General features: G+C 40.9%; 1 protein-coding gene across 2 annotated transcripts; it reads left to right on the plus strand.

Annotated features, from left to right (window-relative positions):
* Positions 1–4,567: 4,567 nt before the first annotated feature.
* Positions 4,568–19,131, plus strand: tex2l (testis expressed 2, like). Of its 2 annotated transcripts, none has more exons than XM_058620207.1 (12): positions 4,568–5,407; positions 5,802–7,225; positions 9,515–9,715; positions 10,532–10,829; positions 12,035–12,309; positions 12,391–12,540; positions 13,822–13,921; positions 14,919–15,051; positions 15,234–15,371; positions 16,406–16,615; positions 16,717–16,837; positions 17,589–19,131. In XM_058620207.1, the coding sequence occupies exons 2-12, from the start codon at positions 5,843–5,845 to the stop codon at positions 17,751–17,753; spliced, it is 3,174 nt and encodes a 1,057-aa protein (XP_058476190.1). In that variant the 5' UTR covers positions 4,568–5,407; positions 5,802–5,842; the 3' UTR covers positions 17,754–19,131. The 2 variants fall into 2 exon arrangements, with proteins under 2 accessions (XP_058476190.1, XP_058476191.1); XM_058620208.1 differs by having other exon boundaries at positions 4,580–4,637.
* Positions 19,132–20,435: the final 1,304 nt, after the last annotated feature.

Consider the following 20,435-nt stretch of genomic DNA (forward strand, 5'->3'; position numbering starts at 1 on the left):
TAATTACATAATGTATGTTGAATGTAGAATGTTGTGGTTATTTTTGTGTCAGGGACCTGAATGTGATGTGGATCCGCTCAGGCTTTGGTGGGTTCATGTATCAGCAAAATTATGTTGGAGACTTTATTTTTGAAGATTAAACTCTACCTACATTGTGTAGCTTTAATAGTGCTGATTCACTTTGGCATGGAGGCTAGGTCACAGTCGAGGGGTTGTGAACTTCTGTTGTCGCCCGTGAAGTTCTTGAGATGCCATTAGACACCATTTACACTCAAACGCATGTGTTTGAGTGGGTTTGTGTGCATGTGTTGGGGCTGCAGGATTCCTAATCTGGATTACTATGTAGTGCAGCCACGCTTTTTCCATAATCACTCTGGTGAGCTGTGATTCTCAGCAGCACATGACACATCTGGATGCACAGAGAGGGAGAGACAGAGAGAGGAAGAGAGACAGAGAGAGGGAGAGAGAGAGAGAGACAGAGAGAGGGAGAGAGACAGAGAGACAGAGAGAGGGAGAGAGCCTCCCTCAGTCTTCTCTCGCTCACATGGAGAGCAGAGCAGCAGAACACCGGTGGGTGTGATGCCTTTGATTTCTCTGGTAAGTAACAGCATCTCCTCGTCGCTGTTTTGATTCTTTTTGGCTGCAGATGTTTGTGATTTTACTCCTAAAAAAAAGAACGATCTCTTTTAACTTCCACTTCATCTGCACGTCACAGTCAGTCATCCAACAATGTGTCAATTTGAATTTCATCCTGTCATCGCTGCTTCATTTTAGGATTACACTGCATGTAATCCTAAAATGAAGCAGCGATGTTTGTTTTATTGTGCTTGTATTTCAGTATTTCAGTGTTGTCTGTGTCTGTCTGTAAATCCTCAGTGTCCGTGATCATATCAGAATCTAGTGTTAAAAAAATCTAAATATACAAAACAATAATCATTTTTAAAAAAACAGATCCTGACATGAAACATCTTGAAGTGGCAGTTTTATGTCAAAAGTACCAAGTAATCATGCGTGTGTGCAATTAAAAACATAATTTTATATCATTTTTATTATCAATTTGTTGTTTGCCTTTTACTAAAGACTTCCGTGGAGAGGAACGTTCATGAGTTTCAGTTATTTTTGGTGGGCTTTGCTGTATGGCTGTGTGTCAAATGTCAAGCAGCTGTGTGTCAAGGCTCAGTGGTGCACTTAGATCACCTTGGACCGAGGTGATCAGCAGCAGCAGCCTTTGTTAGGCACACTTAAAAACATGGCACCACAACAAGTAACTTGTGTGCCAAGATCTTGAGTTGGCCCAGTGTAACCAGGAACGGGGCACCATTCTCTGGGGGAGGAGTGGCTCAGTGGTTAAGACCGGCACCCTGTGCAAAAGACTTCATGGTTTCACTGGCAGGTTGTACTCAATACACTTGTAAGTTGCTTTGGATAAAAGTGTCTGCTAAATGTAATCAATTATGTTTTTTAAATATTATTTTCTTGATTATTCAGCCATTACATTTTTTAATAGTCTGTTTTTAACATATCACTGAATTCCCCAGAGCCCAGTGTGATGTATACAAGATTTGCATTATTATATTACATAGAACAATTTAATTTACATGTGACAAAAAGAAAAAGTTTCCATTGAAAATGGCTGTACCAAAAATATTGTATTTGTTGTTTAATATTGAGCTTGAAATCATTCATATGTTTTACAGCAATTATTATAATGAGAGAGCGGCATAAATATAATATGGAACGCTTCATCTTACAGTCCACTCACATTTAACTACATTCAAAGAAGGGACTGATTTATATAATAGCACAAACATTTCCTGTAGAGAATTTCTTTTTTTTTATTTGGTTCAAAATCTCCTCAAGGGGGTTGGTTTACACATGTTGATTCTAAAATTCCTAATTAAAAAAGGAGCTAGGGGGGAAATTGTTTTGCAGTTGGCAACTCAAAACAAAACAATAAAACAATTTAGAGTTGATTGCACACGGAACAAAAGGAACATTTATATTTGTAAGTTCTGACTCCAGGAGGGACGAACTTTACTGTCTGTAGATAAAAGAAAGATGAAGTTATTCAACCCGAAGAAAAGGGGGTTTTGTGTGTGAGTAAGAACAGTTATTTTGCTTGCTACACTGAATTTTCCTTAACATTTGGTGTTAACACTAATGGCTCACACATAGCTAAAAAGGGAGCCAGGATTCCGTATATCTGCTTAAATCTGCCCATATATAGATTATAGACGCCATTTTTTGACAGATTTTGCTCTCAAGCTGTTTGTTTTTGCTAATAAACTGTGGGGATAGGGATCATTTTCATTATACCACTAATTAGATATAATAAAATGCATCATGTGCTCATTGTTTTTGTAGGTACTTGCACTAGTGATCCAGCTAGAGTGGGCTAGGCTCTAAAAATGGAGAGTGAGACGGTTGACAGTATCAACCCTGGGTCACAGAGACGAGCCGGTTTGGAAACAAATTCCACCAAATGTTGGTTTAGCCCATAATCCGGCCGTGTGATTTGTCAGATTTCACAGTAAAATCCCTGCATTAATGTTAATCTGAGATTGTTACTGTTGGTGTCTGATCAGAGGGTGACGCACAAACACACACATACTCACAAACCAGTCACAGACAGGCTGTTAGTTTCAATGCCAGGGAAAAAGTAAAGAAGTAATCAGACACTCTGAGCAGATGTTATGTTTCATGTCACAGTCGTCATGTGATCACGTCGTGTTTGACACGCAGCCTCATGGAACACTGACCGCTCTGTCGCCGCACTCATTCTCACAGGAGTTTATCTCTGAGCATCACGTGTTGCTGTTTTACAAACGTGAAATTAGTGGTCGACGCTGAAAATAGAAACTCTCACATGGTAGAGACTGTTCCCTGTCACCCTTAAAATAACAAGATAATAACGCTAATAAAGATTTACTCACACAACACAACTACAAGGAGACATAAAGTGACCACAAACACACTTAAAAGAACTACAAACACACTTAAAAGAACTACAAACACACTTAAAAGAACTACAAACACACTTAAAAGAACCACAAAGAGTTGCAAACAGAGCAATACAAAGAGACACAAACAGATCAAAGCAACTACAAAGAGACACAACTAGACTTAAAACAACTACAAAGACAAACAAACAGACTTAAAACGACTACAAAGAGTTGCAAAATGAACAACTACAAAGAGACACAACCTGATCAAAGCAACTACAAAGAGACACAAACAGATCAAAGCAACTACAGAGACACAAACATGAAAATGTGTCGTCATTAACCTGTTATATTCATCTACTACAATAGAAACACTTTTGTGTGTTTATTAAACTTCAGGTTCTTCTTCTCACCCTAAAGAACAAGCTACGATGAAGGTCTGATGCTGTTGATGAAGAAGTCTGATGCTGTTGATGATGAAGGTCTGATGCTGTTGATGAAGAAGGTCTGCTGATGAAGAAGGTCTGATGCTGTTGATGATGAAGGTCTGATGCTGTTGATGATGAAGGTCTGATGCTGTTGATGAAGAAGGTCTGATGCTGTTGATGATGAAGTCTGATGCTGTTGATGATGAAGGTCTGATGCTGTTGATGAAGAGGTCTGATGCTGTTGATGAAGAAGTCTGATGCTGTTGATGAAGAAGGTCTGATGCTGTTGATGATGAAGGTCTGATGCTGTTGATGAAGAAGTCTGATGCTGTTGATGAAGAAGGTCTGATGCTGTTGATGATGAAGTCTGATGCTGTTGATGATGAAGGTCTGATGCTGTTGATGATGAAGTCTGATGCTGTTGATGATGAAGGTCTGATGCTGTTGATGATGAAGTCTGATGCTGTTGATGATGAAGGTCTGATGCTGATGATGAAGAAGTCTGATGCTGTTGATGATGAAGGTCTGATGCTGTTGATGATGAAGGTCTGATGCTGTTGATGAAGAAGTCTGATGCTGTTGATGAAGAAGGTCTGATGCTGTTGATGCTGAAGGTCTGATGCTGTTGATGCTGAAGGTCTGATGCTGTTGATGAAGAAGGTCTGATGCTGTTGATGAAGAAGGTCTGATGCTGTTGATGAAGAAGGTCTGATGCTGTTGATGATGAAGGTCTGATGCTGTTGATGCTGAAGGTCTGATGCTGTTGATGCTGAAGGTCTGATGCTGTTGATGATGAAGGTCTGATGCTGTTGATGATGAAGGTCTGATGCTGTTGATGATGAAGGTCTGATGCTGTTGATGAAGAAGTCTGATGCTGTTGATGAAGAAGGTCTGATGCTGTTGATGAAGAAGGTCTGATGCTGTTGATGATGAAGGTCTGATGCTGTTGATGAAGAAGGTCTGATGCTGTTGATGAAGAAGGTCTGATGCTGTTGATGAAGAAGGTCTGATGCTGTTGATGATGAAGGTCTGATGCTGTTGATGCTGAAGGTCTGATGCTGTTGATGCTGAAGGTCTGATGCTGTTGATGATGAAGGTCTGATGCTGTTGATGCTGAAGGTCTGATGCTGTTGATGCTGAAGGTCTGATGCTGTTGATGCTGAAGGTCTGATGCTGTTGATGCTGAAGGTCTGATGCTGTTGATGATGAAGGTCTGATGCTGCCTGACTGTCTCTGTGACGTTGATCTCCCTCACCCTCCATTTTGGGTGAGAGCAGATTAGTCAGAAAAACCACCAGCTGCTGTGGAATGGGTTGACATCGTGCAGCGCTGTAATGCAGTTATGTAAATGTGACCATTGAGGAGTGGAAGTGTTTTTACGTCTGGTTAAAAACACAGTTTCTCTCCACTGAGTCTCCACTGATCTGTTGATGAGTGCGTTGGTGTTGACAACATAATTTATAACGTGGCAACTTGTGATTACTGACACACACACACACACACACAACATATGTCGTGTTTTCTTGGTCGCTCTACGACTTATTACGATATATTAATGACACAAATGCTCCCTCATGCACTCATGAATCAGTGGGACAAGGACGCTCAATCAAACCCCGAACAACATCAGGTCCAAGCCGAAGCTGCCCTTGTTTGTGCAACATTTGGGGGAGAAAATCTATTCTGTCTATTGTGGTGTTGCCTCTAAAGTCTGTGTAGTATGTAGAGCGACAGCTAAGGGAGAGGCGCTTACTTGGCTCCGGTTCACAGTCACTGGCCTCCAGATTAACATTGTTTAACTCGTCACAGCTCAACTGCTCAACAATCGTACAATAACACGCAGCAGACGCTGGTAAGCAGTTGCTGTGGAAATGAAGCAGAACCAAATGTCCTTCTATCTCTCTCTGTCTCAGTCTCTCTCTTCATAGCTTATTCTCTGACTCCTTTTAATTGTTCAGTGGAATACTGTATCATAATGTTGCTGACAGGATTTGTTCATAACTTTCCAAGGAAACAAACAGAGAACCTCGTATCAAGGTACTGCCAGCTTTCTAATTTCTACTTAATCACTTTTTTATGACCTTTTTGAAGCCACTTAAAGTGGAATTTGATGCCAACTGCACTATAACAGATTGAATGGTACAAATAAGGATCAGATTGGATTTTAAAACCAAAAGTGCGATTTCTCAAGACTAAATAATTACGTTACAGAGAATGTTCATTAAAATGTGTTCTGTCCCTATTTTTAAAATAAAATAAATAAATATTATTTACCAAGCAATGTTACACGACAGACCAATATTTGAAGATTTTATAGAAGCCCCAACATGCAAATATCAAGGTTTATTTCAGATATAAAGGGGCATTTTGCTCCAGATAATGTCCTACTCTGGTAGCTTGACCATGTTTATCTTTATTTATTCTCTTTCAGTGACTTGTAGGTGCCACGGCTGTGCGATGTAAAGTGGAAAAATGGCACATAATGGAAAAAATGGGGAGAAAGGAAGTGAGGATAAAGAAGGCAAGGATGAACCACACAAACTCTCCGCAGATGGTGGCTCCTATTTGGCGACCAGAAGGCATCTACCTCGAGGGATTGTGATCCAGCTGACTGGGACAGAGGGAGAATGGGACAGCTTAGATGACAGTGAGCTTATCTTCTCCCTGGACCATGATGAGGACTACCCTTCTATATCTCTCTCTAAAGAGAGGCATCTTTCTGTGGAAGATGACGGACGGTTGCAGTCGCAGTCTTTCCATGTCCCTTTGTCTCCATCCTCGCCAGACTCTTTGGGGAACTGCTCTGCCACTAGACCCAGTTTCCTCTCTCCGGGCCCGTCCTCACCTACCACCCGACCTCTGTCAAGCCTGGTCAAGTCTCTCTCCACGGAATTGGAGCTCAAAGAAGGCTCCAAACTTAGACCCAAGCCCTTTCTCAACCTCGTGAAGTCGATTTCTACAGAGATTACCCACTCAGAACCTGAGGTATCGCAGTCAAAGTCAGACTCCCGCCTCAACCTACACCTATGGAAGCAGCTGACTCAACCGAAATCTCGCAGCAACGGGGACTCTCGCACTGCGCCCCCTTCTCCTAGCTCCCTCTCCCCAAGTGGAGAGGCTCTGAGGGGAGGCTTCTTCAAACTGGAACTGGAGGACACCAAGAGGAAGCTCTCGGAGGCCATGCACGAACCTCTGAGCAACATGTTCAGTAAGATCATGAGAGAGGAGAGCATAGGCAGCCCCAAACACCAGTCCAAGACGCAGTCTTGTCACCAAGTCGGCTCCAGAGGTTTGGGTCGGGAGAGCAGCACAGATACGAATCTTTCAGAGTCGCCTGTGAGGAACGTTAGAAAAACAGACTCTGAAGTGTTGCCCGTGTTTGACTGGCCTTTTCTTAAAGGTCACGGGAGAGTTCACCACAGCTCGTGTCCGGTTTATCACCAGAGACCACATCACATGGATGAAGAGCTGGAAATATGCACAGAAGGTGATGTAATGCAAGTATTTGCCACAGAGACACACAGACAGGCGAGGAGACCAGCTGCTGGCTCCCAGGTGCCGGTAGCACCATTTGAACAGATCTCACCTCCTACTCAGCAACCACGTCCTCTGCCATGCATGAGTTTATTCTGTGTGGGAGTGTTGTCTTATGGATATTTTATCCTTCCTCTCAGTCCGTATCTCTCTGGTCTGGCGCTGGGATTAGCACTGGGCTTCTTGCTCGGACTGTTCCTCGTCAGGATAGGTTCCTCCAGGTCTCGTTGTCAGGCTCCTACCGACACACGGGCCCAGACCTTGCTTGGGGAGGTGATTCCGACAAGTGGTGCTGTTCAAACCGAGCCTGAGATCCTCAAGGTAAATAGTACCATACCTCAAAAAAGCAAACCTTCCCTTCTTCAGACACTTGCATGGAGCAGGAATCATAAAAACCTTAAAATATGTCTCAAAACCCTTTATTCAAATATGGCCTTGCACAAAGCTATAAAACAATATCTGGATTTGAGCTTGAGGGGCAAATATCAGGGGGCAAAATGGTTGACAATTATCAAGCAAAACACTTTCAAGCTATCATGTCTACTTTAGCTAGTCAGAAAAGAGAAGGAGAAAGGCCAGCTTTGAGTCATGATGAAGACCTTTCATGGCTCGTACTGTTCTCCATTGTGGAACCAACATTTACCCTGGTTTTATCTCTTTCCTTGGCCAAAGTGTTTTTAGACAAATAACTTCTGCAGCTTGAATGCAGCACATGCATCTTGCATTTTCTGTGGTGATCAAAAACTACGACCACCAAAAATGGTGCCCTGACACCAACACACAGACAAGATAATAGTCCTTGTATTAACAAATGATTTAATATTTGTTTTCTACCATATTGTAATGCAGAATGTTGCAAATGGCACCTTTTAAAGGAAGAATTTGTCACCTCGTTTTCACCTTACATTCAGTTATTTCAGTCTCACTCCATCATAAAGACAATCATTGTCTCTGCAAGGAGTCGCTTTTTGGGTAACAAATCTGTAGGAAACCTGCCAGGCAGCCTCAAGAGACTTCAAGACAAGGTTATTATTGAGGGAGTATAAGATAACTCTATCTGAAAAAAAAGAAAGGTTTTACAACAAATTCAAATTGATCATATTTCTGACTGTTTTGTAATAACACTTGCAGGCTTTGACATGCAGCGCAATAGTCCATCAAAATAAATTACTTACACCTTCCACGCCAATTAACAAGAATCTGCTCCTCGACACGTTCCATGAAAGTACACGAGGGGACAAGAATGCAATTAAAGCCTTTGATAATAATATAAAAAGTGCTGGAGATGTCGAGGTAATTACTGTTCTTCTCCTGGCTGAGTTTGACACAGGGCAACTGCAGAGGACGGCTAAAACCCAGACACTGTCAGCTCCAGAGGCAATTAGTGGAAGATAAAAGCTGGGGAGAGCTGTAAATTGTCAGGGTACAGAGCAGCCGGTGGATGGAGAGTTGTTTTTGGGAATGAAATAGGGAGGTTTCTGTCATCGGTTCAAACTAATTCCCTTGTTTCATCATAAGCAGCTTGGCTTCAGTCTGTGACCTGCCATATTACAAACAAGCACATCTGCAGTCGCTATCATGGAAGTTGTGTAACAAGCTTTCAGCTGGCACACGGACCGTCTTCATTAAAACTTTATTCCCTCTCAAAATGGCTGCCGTGAAAAGGGTCTTTGTATGTTTCTACTCTACTCTGTGGTTACAGTTAGCTTAGCTTAGCAAAGAGGGGGTAAACATAAGTTTATCCCATGTTTAAAATGCAATAATTAACAATTATAATTAACAAACTTGGATCTTGTTATGTAGTTACAAGGCTTTAGCTTAGATACACAATGTCAATAGATTAGCTTAGTTAAGACATTAGCATAGACCATGTTAATTAGAAAAGCAAATAATCTCATTTTAGTCTCATCCTATAGAGAAAATCAATGTTTTTTTGCTTGTGAGGACACTGGAGCTGCTGGTCTACTGCTGCCTCGTGTGGTAAATCTGAAAGAAGGATTTCAAATGCTGGAGTCACAAAATTACACATTTGAACTCATTAAAGAATGCACTGAATCAACAACTCCTGTGTGCTGTGATGTAAAAATCACTGATTTGTACATGGAGTTTGTGCAGGAGAGTGAAAACTTGACAAAACCAAACAAACTTCACTTTACAATTAGAAAGAAGGCTGTTTAACAGCAAGAACATGTGTCAGACATATTGTCAAGATATAAAGGCTTTTCCTTCTGCACCCGATGGCAGTGAACTACTGCCCTGGCTCCCATTTGGGTTAGATTATTGAGTATTTAATCAGAAAGAAGAGGCTCAGTTTCTTTTTAAACTCACAATTACTCGATAAACTGAAACTGAAACTGAGTTAGCGGACAATTAACCTCTGTAAACACAGGATTATGTGGGATTACATGCTTGTTAACATTGTAACCTCTCCCTTCTCTACAAACTGTTTTATAATTGTGACACATTCCAAATCCTTACCATCTGTAATTTAGAGCTTTGAGCTCTCGAGCACTGAAACATCACCTGTTTTCAGCTCTGTGTTTTTTATTACTCACTTGAAACTGTGTGTGGTGTTGATTTAAATCAGCACTTACCGTCTGTCTTTTTCAGGGCTGGATGAACGAGATACATGATTACGACCCTGAGACCTTCCATTCAGCTCAGACTCACTCTGTGTTTGCAACGTTGGAGGGTTCCCGTCTCCGACTGGACTCCCCGAGGACCAACGTCAGCCGCAGGGCCACTTACGACGAGAGAGTCCCCGAGGCCGTCTTTGTCAAGTCACGCTGCTTTCAGCTCGCAAACAGTAAAGTATGACGACTCTGTTTTATTGTTTCATTTACAGTCAATGAAAGTACATTAGAATTAGAATGGAGCGATATGCAAAAATTTTGCATATTCCGATAAAAAAACTTGAATTACTGTTATCAAGATAATGGTGACAATTATTTTGTTTCTACATCATATTTTTTACAGTTTGTAACGTAATGTAACTTTTTTGGTAGCGTAAGTAAAGAAACTTTTGACATCGTTTTGTATGTTATATATTATTATATATGTATTGTATATTGTATAGTACTGTATAGCAAATATTTTGGTAGCACAAGTATTTTTACAACATTTTTGGATTTTTTTAAAAGATTTTTGTAACACTGCCCCATTTTTTATTTTTTTTGCAACATACATGATATTTTTTAAAGGTTGTAACATGTTTTTCAACATTTGGTAACTTTTTTGTTAGCATAAGTAAAGAAAACGTTGTAAGATATTTAGTACATTTTGTGTTAGTGACATAGTTTTGTAACTTAAATTTTTTTTAATATTTTTGCTAGCATAGGTTTTTTTAAAATGTTTATTAAAATGTATACATTTTTTATGTATACAATAAAAGCTTTTTTAGTCCCATGTTTACACCAGACACTGCAATATTCTTGTAATGATTTTTTATTTTTTTTGTTTTTTTGTTTTTTGAAAACTGCTTTGGAAAACCACAAGAAAGATATATATATAGAGAATAGTAAACTGGAAATAAATAAACAGTAATCAAATTATGAAATGTTTATTACCCATTTTTAAGTGAGATATCTGTCAGTTTAACAGTTGTGTTTGGCGACTCTTTCCTCACAGGTCTTTCTGCTTCCATCTGTGTTGGCAAATAAGAGGCTGTGGAACCCAAAATATCCCATCTGCATCCAACTGTCCGTGGCAGTGCAGGAGGACGAGGGAGACGAACCAGATGAATCTACAAGTCCAAAACAAAGCTCCCGGAAACACGTCCATGACCTCCCGACCTCTCTCTACCTCTTCAGCCGCACGGGACGTGAGAAAGAAGAGTGGTTCCGTCACTTCCTGTTTGCGTCCGTGGACACTGAGAGGGAAAAGGAGGCGGAGGGACAGAGACGTGACAGATGTGTGTCCAGATCGGGTAGGACAAATGTTGATAATGCATTAGAGATGAGAAGGCTTCTCTATAAGGCATCTATACGTGTGTGTGTGTGTGTGTGTGTGTGGATTATGGATTACAAGCTCTCATTCTTTGCATTTCAAAGCCGATTCCCTTAGAGGAAACACACAAATCCCACAATAGTCTGGTGACGTGGAATCAAATCTTAATCTGTCCTTTTTTTTAATCTGGTAGTGTATGGATTGACACTTCTACTTAAAGTGATAGTTCAGGTTTTTTTTTGTTGAAGTGTGGCACCAAGATTAACTAATTTCAGCCACTTAAAGGGCCAGTTTATAACATTTAGAAGGGTTTTATTGGTAGAAAGTGAATAAATCAAGTAAATAAGTATGTTTTTGTTAGTGTGTTATTACAGTGGGATAAAAACGTTTGGTTAGGGTTAGGGTTAGGCTAACCCTTATAGTATTAAAATACAATTTATATGTATTTTAAGCAAGGGCCTTTCTTTACAGAAGCTACCATCTTGTGTTGTTGTGTTTTTACTTCCTCCATTTTGTTGCAATCTACAGTCTCACCATTAGGTGTCACTAATTCTTACACACGGGACCTTTAAGTAAAAGTATCACCTCATAATATCTATGCCACACTCGGGTCTATGGTATCAGAAAAGTGTGTTTTCCAACTGTAAACTGAAGTTTGTAAATCGCTCACTCTCCCACACCAAAGTCCATAGAGAAAATCAGCGTTTTTAGCTCACATGGACACAGGAGCTGTTGGTCCACTGCTGCCTCGTGTGGTCAGTTTGGGTCACTGAGGTAAAACTGAGCAAAGAATTTCAAACAGAATTCAACAAAATAACTCATTTGATTTTACTGACAGAAGCAGCAGTGAATTGACAACTCCTGTGTGCGGTGATGTAAAAATCGCTGGTTTTCTCTATGGAGTTTGGTGCGGGAGAGTGAGCGATTTACAAAGTGACACAAACTTCAGTTTCCTGGTGGAAAAAAAAGCTATCAAAGAACAAGATAAAGATTTAGATTTAGATTTAGCTTTTGTCAGGTTAATGTTTTGTGGCTTAAATCTGATTTTCATGTTTTCAGTGAGAGCAAAGTCCATATTTTCTTCTCCTTTCAACTTGGAAATGTAGCTTTTTCTGGCTTTGTTGAAAATAAAAGGCACTGAATGTTTTCCAGACCAACCAGGTGAGTGTTTTGTTGCTTCTGCAGGAGATCCAGCACCAGCACAGACAGGTCACATCCTAAACAACAGGAGCTCCAGCAGAGTGGACAGCAGTGACGACGATGGCCCCTGCACGCCTCCTCCAGCCCCCTCCGTCCCTGCTCCTCACTGCACTCAGACCTCTAGCAGCACCAGGAACCTCCCGGCACCACTCGACTACCCCAGCTACATGTCTCGTCTCCTGGCCACAGAGGACATGTCCCCACTGTCCAGTCCTGGAGGAGACAGCAGCACAGGGACGAGTCCCACCCTCAGAGCCAAGGTAAGTCACGCTTGTAGAGATGAAATTAAGGAAAACATTCCAGAGGGGGAATGTTACAGAAGCTACTACGTTTCTCCTCAGTGCACATGTCATGTAGCAGAGCATCATGGGAGGAGCCAGACCGCGTGGGCTGACGCCCTCATTGGTCGAATCTTCTGGGACTTCCTGCGGGAGAAACACTGGGCCGATGCCGTTTCACAGAAGATCCAGAAGAAGCTGAGCAAAATCAGAGTGAGCGCACGTTAATGACACATTTATGAAGAGAGGTGAATGGATGAGGAAGACAGATGACAGGTGAATGATGAGGACAGGTGAATGAATGAGGAAGACAGATGACAGGTGAATGATGAGGACAGGTGAATGAATGAGGAAGACAGATGACAGGTGAATGATGAGGACAGGTGAATGAATGAGGAAGACAGATGACAGGTGAATGATGAGGACAGGTGAATGAATGAGGAAGACAGATGACAGGTGAATGATGAGGACAGGTGAATGAATGAGGAAGACAGATGACAGGTGAATGATGAGGACAGGTGAATGAATGAGGAAGACAGATGACAGGTGAATGATGAGGACAGGTCAATGAATGAGGAAGACAGATGACAGGTGAATGATGAGGACAGGTGAATGAATGAGGAAGACAGATGACAGGTGAATGATGAGGACAGGTGAATGAATGAGGAAGACAGGTGACAGGTGAATGATGAGGACAGGTGAATGAATGAGGAAGACAGATGACAGGTGAATGAATGATGAGAACAGGTGAATGAATGATGAGGACAGATGAATGAATGATGAGGACAGGTGAATTAATGACGAGGACAGGTGAATGAATGAGGAAGACAGGTGAATGAATGATGAGGACATGTGAATGAATGATGAAGACAGGTGAATGAATGATGAGGACAGATGAATGAATGATGAGGACAGGTGAATGAATGATGAGGGCAGGTGACAGGTGAATGAAGAGGACAGGTGAATGAATGATGAAGACAGATGAATGAATGATGAAGACAGGTGAATGAATGATGAAGACAGGTGAATGAATGATGAGGACTGGTGAATGATGAGGACAGGTGACAGATTTATGATGAGGACAGGTGAATGATGAGGACAGATGACAGGTGAATGATGAGGACAGATGAATGATGAGGACAGGTGAATGATGAGGACAGATGACAGGTGAATGATGAGGACAGATGAATGATGAGGACAGGTGAATGATGAGGACAGATGAATGATGAAGACAGATGAATGATGAAGACAGATGACAGGTGAATGATGAGGACAGATGAATGATGAAGACAGATGACAGGTGAATGATGAGGACAGATGAATGATGACGACAGATGACAGGTGAATGATGAGGACAGGTGAATGATGAGGACAGATGAATGATGAAGACAGATGACAGGTGAATGATGAGGACAGGTGAATGATAAGGACAGATGAATGATGAAGACAGATGACAGGTGAATGATGAATTCTGTGGGTCTTGTTTTCTTGCAGTTGCCTTACTTCATGAACGAGTTGACTCTGACAGAGTTGGACATGGGCAGCTCGATGCCTCACATCACTGCTGCCTCCAAACCAGCGTTTAACCACAGAGGTGAGCACGGTTTGATCCTTGTGTTTTGATGCACAGAAAAGATCTGTTGATAATGATATCGACTACTTCTATAAGCAATAAAACAGTTACATGAAAAACATAAATGTTATATATTTAAGCTGCTTGATGTGGAGAAATTGGAGGTAATCTACAAATCATGTGACTTTCCTGTTATTGTCAGTCACACCACATGTCCAGCGTGAACTGGACCTTATTGTCGTGGAATTACCACACACACACACACGTATGGACTGTGGTCATGTGATATAAGAGCAGAGTTATGCAGAGCATCAGATCAGACGTTGTTATCCTGTTGTAATCTCTCAGAGCAGAGCGGCCATTACACCACAATCTTTGACTTTTGACATTTAGACCATATTGGCTGGTACGTGTGAGTGTGTGTGTGTGTGTACTTGTGTATTTATATCTTTGTGAGGACCAAATAATGTAAAAAAGGGTTAAAACTTGGTTGTAGGGTTAGAATTAGGTATAAGTTAAGGGATATATTATGGTTAAGGCACTTTGTTGTGACGGTTAAGGTTAGGGTAAGGGAGTAGGGAATGAATTACATGTTTATGTGTGTGTTCTTGTATGAGTGTCTTTAAGACCTGGTTTTAGGCTTAGATTAGGTTTAGATAAAGAGTTAATTAAAGGCCGGTTAAGGGTAAGGGGCTACAGGGAAACAATGATTAGACTCAGACTTCATTATTTTAAGAATGAAAACAGTGTACTAGCTTCAGGGATGATGCTGTGGAATCTTTGCTGTGGAATCTTTGCTGTGGCTACTAGATTACCTTCATTTCAGGTTTGCCCTGTTCAGTCCACATGTGTCAGATTTATATAATCTGTCACCATTTATTACTAATTCAATTCCCCGCCTCCATAATCCTCCCAGTTAATCTGCCCTCCACAGCAGTCGGTGTCCAGATTAGGCAGCGAGTTAGTATGTGTTATTTGGGGGCGGTGGATTGACAGTGACTTGTGCTGCCCCCTGCAGGTGTGTGGGTGGAGCTGCAGCTGGTCTACACAGGCGTCCTGCAGATGACCCTGCAGACCAAGTTTAACTTGTCCAAGCTGGGGAAAGACGGCAGTCAGGAGGCGGAGCTTGGCAGCGAGACACGTAACACGCGGTCAGTGAGACACACACACACACACACACACACACACACAAACAAACATGTTTTTATAGACATAATGCATTCCCTAGCCCCTTACTCTAACCTTAACTATCACAACTAAGTGTCTAATCCTAACCTTTAACCTACATTTAACTTAAGTGTGTGTGTGTGTGTGTGTGTGCGTGCGTGTGCAGCTGCAGGTCCGTCCTCAGCGTGTTGGCCGACAGTGACGAGGAATCGTCCAGCGCTGGATCCTCTGATGAAGAAGAGTTTCTTCTCTCTGAGCCTCAGTGTCCGCTCACAGACAAAGGATCCACAGCAGGAACTGAAGGGTAAACAAACAAAAAACAAAAAACAACCCTGACTATATAACATATTTACTCTCAATTATTATTATCAATCATTATTAAGTGCTTAAATGACATGGTCACGCATTAGAGTCCATCATCATTAGTGATGAACTCGTCTGCTTTAATGAGTGCTTTGTAGAAAATTAATATACTAATATAATATACAATAATATAATTAGTAATAATTACATGATAATCATTAATAACATTAAAGGGTGGAAGAACATTATGTAACATAATTAATTACTGCTAATTATTCATCATTAGTTTAATTAATCAAATCATTAAAAAGTATCGTCTTCAAAACTACACCTGGATTAAATTCAAGTGATTTTTTCAAGTTTATTTTTATTTTGTAGTTTATGCACTGTTGCCTTTACTTCCTGTTTTATTTTGTATCCTTACTTCCTGTGTGTGTCTTTCTCCTGTCTCGTTAGTTGATCACCTTCACCTGTGCTGCGTCAGTCTCACCTGTGTCTCCTTGTCTCACTTCACTATAAAAGTCCTCGTCACAGTCTCTTTGTTTTTATTTGTGTTCTCACCTGTTTTTGGACGTTTATTGTCATTTTTATTCTTAAGCATTTGCTTTCTGCACATTTGTTTATGCTTATGTGACCTTTGAGTTTGTTAAACTATTAAAAAATAAGGAATTTGTGTTAAAATTGTGACGTTCTTAAATAAAATATCATGACATATGATATTTTTATTTGTGTTTCACCTTTAAAAATACAAGTTCACTCCAGCTCTGTGACAAAAACAGGATCATTGACAGTGTTTAACAGCTATATTTTGTGTGATTTCAAAGAAAAAATCTCAGAATTATTACACAAACACGTCTGTGATGTGAAAACTTGGCCGACGTCTCATTCCAGATGGCTTTCATTTACATTTCCAGCCTCTTTTTTTTCTGCTCCTCAAATGTTGATTTGATAAAAATCTCCTCACAGACACAAGATGATCCAAACACCCTCTCGTCTCTTTAATCTCATCTAATCTAATCCGATCTGCTCTATCAGGACGGGGGGAGGCAGGACCGGGCGGAAGATTTTGAGATTTGTGGACAAGATTGCCAAATCCAAGTATTTCCAGAAGGCGACGGAGAACGAGTTCATCAGGAAGAAGTTTGAGGATGTGTCCAACACGCCTCTGCTCCTCACCGTGGAGGTCCAGGAGCTGTCGGGGACGCTGGTCGTCAACGTCCCGCCTCCCCCCACTGACAGGATATGGTACGATCCAAATGCCAACGACTATTTGTGGGGGAAAAAAAGAACAAAACAGAGAAAGAAAATACACAGAAACTGCAGTAACAGTGTGTTTTCTTGTGCAGGTACAGCTTCTGTGTTCCGCCCAAACTGGAACTGCACGTCCGACCTAAACTGGGAGAAAGAGAAGTGACTTTCTGTCACGTGACGGAGTGGATCGAGAGGAAACTGCAGGACGAGTTTCAGGTTCAATCATCAATGTTTACTCAGAAATGTCTGTGATTACTGCTTAAGTATTGGGAGACCACTTTTTAATGTTTTAATGCTGAGATCCAAGCAATATGCAGGACCACACACTTGTGGGAGGAGATTTGTACGGTGGCCTGGAAGAGCAAACCCATTATTACAGAACGTGAAATACTTTTAAACAAATGAACAAAAGCCACAATTCCGACACAAATTTCACTGATGCTGTTCCGCTATAAACAAAATAACCAGTGACCAGATGACCGGAATCTTATGTAACACCACTTCCTTTCAACCTGCCTTTCAAAATAAGAGCCACTGACTTTGTCTTTTTACTACTTCTTACTGTATACCAAACTTTGACCATAACATTCACTGTATGAGTTAATTCTATAAGATAAAATAAACCTTTTAATATCATTCCACAAGCCTCATTTCTGTGGTTTTTATGTCAAATATAGTATGTTAAATATTATCAGGGTTTGCACTTCCAGGACACCGTAGATTTGGGATCTCACAGAAACTCGAGTATTTAATGTGACTTCAGAATATAAACAGACATGGAGGTGGATAATAAGAGTCATATATAGTATACGATCATTAACCCATGACGTTCAGGTGCAGGCGCCCCCTTGTGGCAATTCAAGACAAGGCGAAATCGTATGTTGTTCCATTTCTAAATTATTTATGACAGACAGACAGACAGACAGTCAGTAAATAAGTAAGTCTCATCCTGTTTTTCCCTCTCCAGAAAGTGTTTGTTCTGCCAAACATGGACGACATCTGTTTACCGCTGATGCATTCTGGGATGGAGCCGCCTCAAGTGTCTGAGCCTCTGTCCACTCAGTCCCACTGTTCCTCCACTGAGTCCATCGAGAGGATCCCGTCCCTGATTCCTGGGACAGAGTCGGACTAATCTTACATATATATATGTATGTGTATATATATATCTGTATATATACATATACATATATGTATGTGTATATATGTATATATGTGTATATACTGTATGTATATATATATCTTTTTTTAACAGTAAAAGACAGCAAAGGGGAAACTGAATGTCAGCAAACAGAAGATAAAGGTTTATTATTTGCCTCTATAGACGTATAAAGGGACAGTTGTATGAAATAATGGGACCAAGACACATGACTGCCAGCAGGGACAGATGGACAGGGAAAGAGGGACAGAAGGACAGAAGGACAGGTGTCAGCCACTCAACAAAAGACCATTAAAAGTCCTATTTGTGGCTGGGAACTGACGTTTGTAAAAAACAAAACAAAACAAACCACTGCACCAAACCTCATAGAGAAAATGAGCGTTTTACGCTCACAGGGACACGGGAGCTGCTGGTCTCTTGCTGCCTTATTTGATGAGTTTGCGTCACTTGTGTCAAACTAAATGAAGGATTTCAAACACTGGACTAATAAAATAACATGTGTGAACCAAGTGAATGATGCAGCAGTGGATCCACAGCTCCTGTGTGATGGGATTTAAATTTGATGATTTTCTCTATGGGCTTTGGTGCTGGGAGAGTGCAGTTTACAAACGTTGAGTTTTCAGCCAGTAAAAGTTGTCTAACGGCAAGAAATGTGTCTTTAAGATATAACAGATGGAAGCAGGTGTAGATCTCATGAGCTAAAATCTAAATATGCTTACTAAAGGTCAGACATTTTACTCTGTAGCTGGGGTTTGTTCATGTGTTCATTATGTATGTATTATGTATTATTTGCTGCTTTGATGTTTACAACTTCATGTCACTTACAGTGACGGAAATTATGTAATAAAACGTTTTTAAAAAGCACTTGTGAAATAATGGAATTATGGGAAAGAAACTTTGTTGACGTTGAGTATAACTCGTCATGAAAACATTCATGTGTTCACGAGGCTGATGTCATCTCGATCGCAGCGTGTGACATTTCAAACATTCTAATGTGTTGCGTAACTGCAGTTGTCTTGTTTGTTTGTGTAGGCCTCGCCTTTGACTAAATATCACAGGAAGCTTATTCACTTTCTGCCGGTTAATCCTCCTTAATGTTGCATGTTTGACATGTATCTATAAACACAGGTGGATTACTCAGATGACCAGAATGTGCAGTGCTGAATTTGACGTGGTTTGGACTAGAAATGCAAGAGAAACTGGTAGAAATGTGACAATAATTGCTTAAAATCAAAAAAAAGAAACAGGAGAGGTACTGTACTAGTTTAAAATAATGCATATGGTACCAAAGTGGACACATGGTCTTGTTTGATTGTGGTCTTTGTTAACACTGGAAGAAGATCACAGTCACTTCTTCTAAATCACATAACTTTCATTTATTCAGACTCATCCCTATGTGATGCAAACATCTCGCAACAGTCGATCAATAAATATGAGGAACTATCTCCTGATAACGAGAAAACTATGACTCAGATATTTTTCTCCTCCTTCTGGCATATTCCCAAACGACCAGATGGCCTCACCAACGTGGACACATGTCCAACACTAGTGATCTTATTTGATCGATTGATTGTGTTCTTTCTTAACACTGGAAGAAGATCACATTTATTGAGGAGACGCTCGGTATGATCTGACAAACTGAGGAGCGACAAAGTTCACCTCGAAGAACCTTCAGACTCATGCCTACGTGATGTAAACATCTCACAGTCAATAAATATGAGGAACTATCTCCTCATAACGAGAAAACTGTGGAGATTGGTTTTCTCCTCCTTCTAGCAGTTCCATGCTTCTGTAAAATCACGTATAAATAGCAGCTATTGTTCATTTAAGGTTGTCGGGATTAAATGTTGACTCCACACAAAGGCAGGTGTGTCTGGACACCTCACGTGACCCCTTGTTTGATTGTGGAGCGACATCATTGTGAAACCTCGGAGAACCTTCAGACTCATCCCGCTGTGATGCAAACATCTCGCAACAATCCATCAATCAGTAAATATGAGGAACTATCTCCTCATAACGAGAAAACTGTGACTCAGATATTTTTTCTCCTCCTTTGCTATTGTTCGTTTAAGGTTGTCGGGATTAAAACGCTGACTCCGGACAAAGACAGGTGTGTGCAGGGCGGCTTGGACGGATGCTGGGACACCTCATGTGACCCCAGCGGCCAGATGGCTTCACCAAAGTGGACACATGTCCAACACTAGTGGTCTTATTTGATTTTTTTTGAACACTGGACAAAATGAATATTTGGTCAAAAAGAGACACAGTCTCCTGATGCAGGAAAGGAACTAGGGCAGGTTCATGATCACGTTTCCTACCGAGAAGTGCGGTGACTCCTCTGTTTACTTTAGCGAGTGTAAAAAGAGTCATCAGCGCAATTAAGGTTTGTTCAAACAATAGCAAGGAAACATGAGGTGAGTAACAGCACACAGTGGCTCTGTGTTTGTGTTTCTCTGTGTGTGTTTGTGTTCTTGTATTTGTCACCTCTTTAGGACCTTTTTATCTGGCCTAAACACTGACCTTGTCAGGACCAGTAGTCCTCATGGAGACCAAAACCTGATCCTAATGAGGCAGAACCTCATTTCTGAGGAACTGGTTGAGTTTAGGGTCTAAGATTTGACTTATTTAATTAGAACCATTTAGGCAACAGAAGAAACC

The sequence above is a fragment of the Solea solea genome, chromosome 21 (genome assembly GCF_958295425.1).
Source record: "Solea solea chromosome 21, fSolSol10.1, whole genome shotgun sequence".
In the NCBI taxonomy this organism is placed as follows: domain Eukaryota; kingdom Metazoa; phylum Chordata; class Actinopteri; order Pleuronectiformes; family Soleidae; genus Solea; species Solea solea.